The sequence below is a fragment of the Ixodes scapularis genome, unplaced genomic scaffold (assembly GCF_016920785.2).
Source record: "Ixodes scapularis isolate PalLabHiFi unplaced genomic scaffold, ASM1692078v2 PGA_scaffold13__105_contigs__length_92229423, whole genome shotgun sequence".
Classification (NCBI taxonomy): domain Eukaryota; kingdom Metazoa; phylum Arthropoda; class Arachnida; order Ixodida; family Ixodidae; genus Ixodes; species Ixodes scapularis.
The window spans coordinates 53,444,233-53,451,883 of NW_024609839.1; the positions used below are offsets into that span (position 1 = coordinate 53,444,233).

A 7,651-nucleotide genomic window follows, 5' to 3' on the forward strand; every position below is an offset into this window, starting at 1 on the left:
TTATATAGCGAAATTTAAACCTTTAGCGTGTATTATAGTAACTTTACGGCTAAAATTAACCTATTCAGAAACGCCTACAGCTTTGTTTGAACGCCGCTCCGACTCGCGGTGCGGCGACGCGCAGCGTCGCGATGCCGGCGACGCATAGCGGCGTCGCGCCCGACGGGGCACGGGTAGGGTTTATATTTGAAGAAAGCGGTTGTATTTACATTCGTAACCTCAATGCTCGAAGTTCTTGCGTACTCGCCGTGTAGGTAGTGCGAGTGTCGTTTTCGAACTTTTAAAATCAACGTAACTACCGTTTTCTTCTATAGCTGGAAAGGCTGTGCGCCGTTTCATGTAGCGAGCGTTGCTCTAGTGCTTCGAAGTAAATTTTACGTAAATTTTAACCGACCGTGCTGGGAAGTATGGATACACCGAAATCAGTAAGTGTGCCTGTCGCCACGATTGAATATAGTTACTTTGTCAGCGACTTTAGTGCACAAGCCAACGCTCTGTTTGCAGGCCAAGAAAGGGAAAAAGCGCGACAAAAAGCGGAAACACAAGAAACGCTCAGCTCGTGCAAAGAGCCCGGATCAGTCGGTGAGCGCAAGCCACCCCACCACTGATGTCACACGGCCCGTCAGCTTAACGTCGGCTTATTCGTTTTGATCCGACGTCAGGACTCTAGCAGCAGTAGCAGCGATGACTGGGCGGAAGCGCCGACCAAACTGGCCAAAGACCCGTCGCCGTCGCCACCGCAACTGCAACAGGTAACTTCAAGTCGTTTTTGAGAAACCCAGTTCATGTATGCTAACATCTCTCATTCAGTCACATTTGATTTATCACCCTAATATGTTGTACGTACGCGCCACAATCTTTGTGAGTATTTATGTGTTTAAAAAATAGGGACTATGTTGTCACTATAGTTCATAATATGGTGCAACAGACACTGTCGTGTTTCCAATTCTCTGATGAAGTCGATAAACGGAACATATATCTTAAATTGAATGGTTCTGGGTATGAACGCGTTATGAATAGATGTTCTTGAAATCCAGTCCGGTTATCCGCAGAATTCGACACAACGGTCCAGCAAGTGCACTCAAATGTTACGATAGGCTGATTACGGAAATGTTCTCAAACCTGACAGAAGCATTGCTGAGTGGGTCTGTAGCATTGTCAGTCTGTCCAGTGCAGTTATGGGGACATTAAATTGACCATTTTCAGAAATCTTTCTTTCCACGTTCACCTCCGCCGTCTGCTAGAACTAGTTCTGTATAGCCAGTTCCCATAATGCCCCTTGCTACCGCTGGAGGGTTCTGCACGTTTTGCAAGCAGTTTGTCCGCGCCACTCAAGTGGTTTCAAACTGCTCAACGGTGTTTAATGTGTTTCAGAGAGATGACTGGATGGACATCGGAGACATCATTCCAACTATATCGGCAAAAGATTACAAGTCACAGAGGAGGGCCGGGAGGATTGAAGAGCAAAAGAGAAACAGGGCGCTGTCGACAATCAACAAGGTCAGTATGTAAATAAAAAGAAAATCTCTTAAACGAACACTGAACTCCCAAAATGAAATATTTAAAAAGTGCATCAAGACTTGGACAAGGAGGATAGACAGAGACACAGTGCTAACTTACAACTGAACTTTATTTCCGTAGCCACCTAGTATATATAGACCTTTTTCGTGTACTCCCATCCCCAGCCACCTTAAAGGGATGCTGAACCGAAATCTGGATTCCCCAAAACACGCGGCAAAAGCGTGCAACGGGATGCTACAAATACCAAAATATCACTCATACAGCGATATCTTGATCGGATGACCATATTTTTCAAAAAAAGAGGTGCATTTGGCAGGAATGTTGACATCATGTTTCTCCGAGAAGGAGAGGGAACGGCCTAGCGTCTTCTCCGCCTCGCGGCCTTGAGGGAGCGAAGCGAAGAGAGGAGGAAACTAGGTATCTTGACAGTCACGCGCCTCGTCGGCCTGGTTCAATTTCGACTTCTTTTTCCAAAAATACAGCCGTTCATTTGAGATATCGCCTTACTAGTAGTGTTGTAGGGATCGTAGCGTCCCGCCTACATCTCCAGCATTGTTTTTTTGAAATCCAAATTTCGGTTCACGATCCCTTTAAAGGGCAACTCCGCTTAATTTCAAAATTTTTGAGATAGTGTCCGATTTTGCTTTTTGAAGCGCTCAAAAACAATACCCAATCTTTTGTTTCGCGAAAAATAAAATATTTTTTGTGTAATTTTACTCTAGCCATGATCACAAACTGAAACCGAAACGGTGGCAAAGCCGGACAACATTGTATATTCGGCATCACTGAGCATGTACACCCATGTGATATACAAGGGGAAGAAGGAGCTCCCCTCTTATCAGGATCCTCCTTTGTGCCTCCTGGATTAGCACACGCGTCGCTATTCTCCTCCCAGAAGATTATAGAAGATTAACCTGTCACTCAAAATTCTTACAAAAGCAGCTTCCCTCTCCTCCTTTTACTTGGTGTTCAAAAGTATGTGATGTAACACAAGCCGCGCTCAACGAGGCGATCGGCTTATCAGTAGTATCAATAGTCGAGCGCCGGGCCGGCCGAGCGCGTCACTCATGTCTTTCACGGTGCTGGCGCCACCCGTGCTCTCCCCAAGAAAAAAAAACAAAATTGAAAAAAAAAAAAGGAGCTGTACATGCTTGATGACGTCACGGACGTGCTGGGAGAAGGAATTTGGAGAAAGCGGAAATGAAGCCGGGCAGTGTTGTCTGGTCCGCACGTCTCATCCAAAACCAGCGGATTCGTGCTTGTCAAACTTTGACAGCGATTTTAATGAACTTCTAGGCGGAATTCCGTCGTAATATTTGCCATGGGGGTTTTGTAGATGATAACAAAGAGAACTGTATAGTTTTGCACTACTGGAAAAGAAGTGGAGTTGCCCTTTAAAGGGGCCCTCCAACAGTATTTGAGCATCAACTTTTTTTTGCGGCTTCTACACGCTAGTGGTCCTGGAAACCCAGTGGACAACGAAAGAGTTTAAAAATATTAGCGCATCATATTTTAATTTGACAACTCGGAAACACCTCCTCCGACGGTGGCGCCGCGAGGTGCCGAATGCGCGCGCATAACGGCGCTCCCTTTCACAATACGTCACATTCTCTGGGTTTCGTGATTGGCGAGATCCATCCCAGAAATTTTGAAGCGAAATGAAGTACATCACACGTTAACCGTCATTATTTCTCTAACAAGTCCTTTTTATAGAGCTACTAAAGTTGCAAATTTAAGTTCAAAAAGGGCGAAAACAACGCCTCGTCGCTCATGCGCACCTCCCAGTGGCGTCCGCGACGTACCATTGCGAGCAGACGACAAGTGATCGGTGCAGACAACGCGCATCATATTTTCACTTGTGCGCCCCCGGTCCCGGTGAACTAAAAGCAGTAAGAGGAGCCAGGGGAACCCTTATTTTCTTTTGGTGCTGTGACAGACTTTTCACTGTTTGAGTGAAGTGCGGCGCTCATCAGTTTGTACCTCCTACTCGCCGAGGTGGCTCCGGTGGCGGAGTTGCGGGAGACGAGTCTTCCGCGGCTGTCGATGCGGACTGAGGCAGAGACGCGTCGCGGCGCTTGCGTGGAGTGTCCTTGTACGGCGCGACGCCCAGATCCGCACTCAAAATCCGATAAGCCCGGTATATTCATCGATGATGGCAACCCGATCCCAAAGCTACGATGGTTGCAGCTAGGCCTAATGGCCGACGAGCCGACCAGGCCCAATGACCGGGCCGACAGGCTATCAACCAAACTCGCGTCCAATTGGCCAACCGCTTTGCTCCAATCGCTAAACTGTTTCATTTTACGTCATGAAGCGGAATGTTTTGCTTATTTAAAGTTGTTTTCTGGAATATTTATTTTGCTAATAACTCACAAAATATTGCGAATTTCTGTAATATTTTTTTTCCTCGGTGTTCCTGCTTTCATGGAGCTCAGTTTCAGCGCGAACTTCAAACCGGTCAAAAAAGTGTTGGTGGGCCCCTTTAATAGGCGTATCCGGTATGGACAACGAAAAAATAATAAAACGTTTCAACTCGTAAACAGTAAAAAAATAGAGGGGAGGCAAAAGGAGAATGGGTGGCGGTTACACTTATATCCTAAATGCCTTCTATTGGCGTGGTGACGGAAAAACAATGTTTTCGCCCATACTGGAAGTGACGACAATTCAAGATGGCGTCGCCTTTGCGGAAAAGGTCTATAGGGTGTCCCAAGTCACCAGGCTCAATCTAAAATGGACCATAAAAATCGACGCCTGCATGTAGCAGTCTAAACTTTTTGTCAAAGGTCTATTTCACAGGTTGGTTTCTTGTTGTCAAATTAAAAAGCCTAGCTCTCTTTGTGTAAAACATAGGGCCAAGAAACTTGTTAGGCTCAACGGCGGGCAGTGACGCAGACGACGAAGTCTAGTTACGAGGTGCGTTTGGCACACATATTGATAGATGGCATCGGGAGCAGCGTCTGAAGGTCTAGCGGACCAGCGAAAGAAAGCAGACGACACGCACATGAAATCCGTTGGCAGCAAAAGCGTCATTGTTATGCAAACACATTTTATTTCCCTTTCAGTTTTGCTTTTATTGTCCGCATTTATTTTTTAACAAAAGTACATTACAAAAATATTATGTTCATTTGAATAAACCATGGTGGTCGCGAGCAGTCTCGTTGAGGAGGTAGTGCCATCTATCAATTCAAGCGCCAAACCTGCCCTGCTACTCGACTTGCTCATCTGCATCGCCACCCGCCGTTGACACTGGCAAGTTTCTTGGCCCCATATTTTTACAGAAAGAGAGTTGCACTTTGAAATTTTACAAGGAAAAACCGACCTGTGAAATACACCTTTGACGAAAAGTTTATAGTAATGCTTAAAAGGTTAAAAGGCGCGAACAAACAGGGCAAACAAACAGGACTTTTTCGTCCTGTTTGTTCGCTCCTTTTAACCTTTTAATCGATATGAACCAACTAGCCCCAACCAAAATTTTATTTTATATTGCTACGTGCAGCCATCAATTTTTACGGCCCATTTTAGATTGAGCCTGGTGACTGGGAACACCCTGTATAACCGGTGCAAACAAAAAACAAGCCAATGAAGAAACACAAATACACACCGTTAAACGACTAAAATATTGTTACTTATATAAAAAAATAAAATATTGTTACAGCAACACAAACTGCTCTCCCTTGGTCGAGAAACCATAGTCCTTTATCTGTCAATGGCACAGAGGGAGTGTGATGAGTGATATAACAATATTTTAGCCTTTTAGCAGTGTGTATTTGTGTTACTTCATTCACTTGTTTTTTTGTTGACACCGGTTATATATACTAGGTGACTACGTAAATAAAGTTAAGTTGTAAGTTAGCACTGTGTCTCTGTCTATCTTCCTTGTCCGTGTCTCGTTGCACTTTTTAAACGTTATGAATCGCCGAATATCCCAACTTTCCACCCTTGTCACAAAATGAAGTTCCCCCCTCAATATTTGTGTTGCAAGACTCATTTTCAGGGCAATGCAGTTCCAAAATCCGCTTCTATTTTGGCACATTTTCCCAAAATAAAAGCATGTCATGACACTGAAAATGAGTCTCACAACCGAAGTATTGCTCTAAAAATTTGTTTCTTGAAAAAAGTAATTCTTTTTGTTGACACACACATTCTCTTTAGGCACTTCAAAGTGACAGTTTTTTAGTTCAGTGTTCCTTTAAAAGGAAGAACGGAAAGCAGAGCGGAAGAGACGCCCAAAGTAGACAGAACGTCGACGGTGGGCTCATTCGGCCTACCTACACCTCTCGCATCAGCTGCACTTGGCGCACACTGCCATAATTCGACCTACGAGTGCAGGCTGTCTTAAAACTCGTACCAGAATAGCACCGCCCTGCACTTTCTGCACCGGTGCGAAGTAATTGCTGTCCACCGCTGCCTTTTGCCGATCGGTTGCGATGTCAATCTTCTAGCCAGGACAGCACGAACGCGAGCTCAACCCATACTGGAAGGACGGTGGCGTCGGCGTTCCGGAGGAAAAGGCAGAGGAGCCGCAGGAGCCTACCCTGGTCAAGTCATCTGTCGGTGACGGCGGGTTGAAGTGGCTCAGGCGGGCCTATCAGAGAATCCAGGAACAGGCTGTCGACGAGGGACGCTCGCTAGAGGAAGTGGCCGCTGAACGATATGGAGTGAGTGCTGAAGTTCGGAACGTTTGTCTGTCGTCTGCTAGCTACCCGATAAAACCTCCCACGGTGGAGTCTCCCCAGTAACAATCTACGCCACATTGTCATCTACCTTTGTCATTGCGGTGCCTAGTGTGTCGGTGCCTGCGATGAAGCTTGATATTTCGAGGAATGACACTTGCAAAAGGTTCGCTATGGTAAGTTAGAGCTCAAGAAGGGTAGGGCGAGGGAAAGGAAGGCTGGGAAGGGAGAAGCAGACGAAATGCTGGAGGGGAGATGGGGAAACATCCTTTTCTCTCCAGTGTTCCATCTGCTTCCTCCTCCCCGGCCTTCCTTTCCCTCACCCTACCTTCATGAGTTGCAACAGACTATAATTGCAAACAAGAATATACCTGTTTAAACCAAAAAGCATCCATTGTTTCTCTTTACAACTACAGTCGCCGACCGATTTTTCGGACTTGGATCCCGAAATTGTCAGAATAGTCAAGTAGTCAGAAAAATTTATTTCAGCCAAATTATAAAATTTTTGCGCATATTCCTCTGCATATTGGCCACTTTCCACTGGCTTGATGTCAAGTTTAAGCTCTTGTGCAACTTCCGCCTCATATTGTTCATTTTTCACTTTTTTATTTCTCTGTTTGATCATGGTGCTGAGCTTTGTCGGCGCCTTTGTTGGCAGAAAAGCGAAGTTGAAGTTGGCGCCATTTGGCACTATTTGGAGACAACGTTTAGTCTACCAAGCTCGCTTTAATACTAAGCGTATCCGCAAAAAACCTTTGTGCTCAGAGACCACAAGAACGGCAAACGGCCGTTCTTCTCGCAGTCGCACCCGAAAAACGCGGACCACGAGAACAACTGGAAGGATCATAAGAATGGGCAGACGGCGGCCATGTTGGCTATACTGGATCCGGGAAACCCGACTATAGGCTTAACCCAGCTTGTATATTGCGTAACACGTGGTATCGAGGCTACAGGGCGAAATCAGAACAATCAAAATGGCGGCGACTAAGCTTCCAACTCTCTGCGGCGGCTGTTTTGTGGCTGCAAACTGAGGAAATCATGCAAATTATGTCCGAAATATCGAGCAATAAGCTTTGTGGCGTCCAAAATTGCAGTCAATGTTATACATTAACTCTATGGGGTGAGGACAGTTCGGCAAAAGCATCCGAATAATCGAATGTCCGAAAAATTTGTCGGCGACTGTATACAATAAATGCTATAATATCTACATTGTAAGTAGTGTAAAAGATCACAATTTACCTGTAGTAGGTACCATATTTTCTACGCTTTTCACATATATAAATGTTTCGGCAATGAAGCTCGGAATGGTAGAACATTGTTGCTTTTGTTGTCGCTTCAAACGTGAGCTTATTACCTTCAATTGTTCAGTCATGCAGGTACTAAATAGCTCTTTGTGAGTGGGTGTTTTTTCCGAGGTGTGCTTGACCAATGGCTTATGTTCGAACTAGTGCTGACGT

The 7,651-nt window shown here is 45.4% G+C and overlaps 1 protein-coding gene across 1 annotated transcript; it reads left to right on the forward strand.

The window, feature by feature from the left end:
- Positions 1 to 204: 204 nt before the first annotated feature.
- On the forward strand, positions 205 to 1,512 carry LOC121835440 (CWF19-like protein 2). Its single transcript, XM_042289636.1, has 4 exons — positions 205 to 425; positions 505 to 582; positions 663 to 752; positions 1,375 to 1,512. The coding sequence occupies exons 1-4, from the start codon at positions 408 to 410 to the stop codon at positions 1,510 to 1,512; spliced, it is 324 nt and encodes a 107-aa protein (XP_042145570.1). The 5' UTR covers positions 205 to 407.
- The last annotated feature ends 6,139 nt before the right edge of the window (positions 1,513 to 7,651 follow it).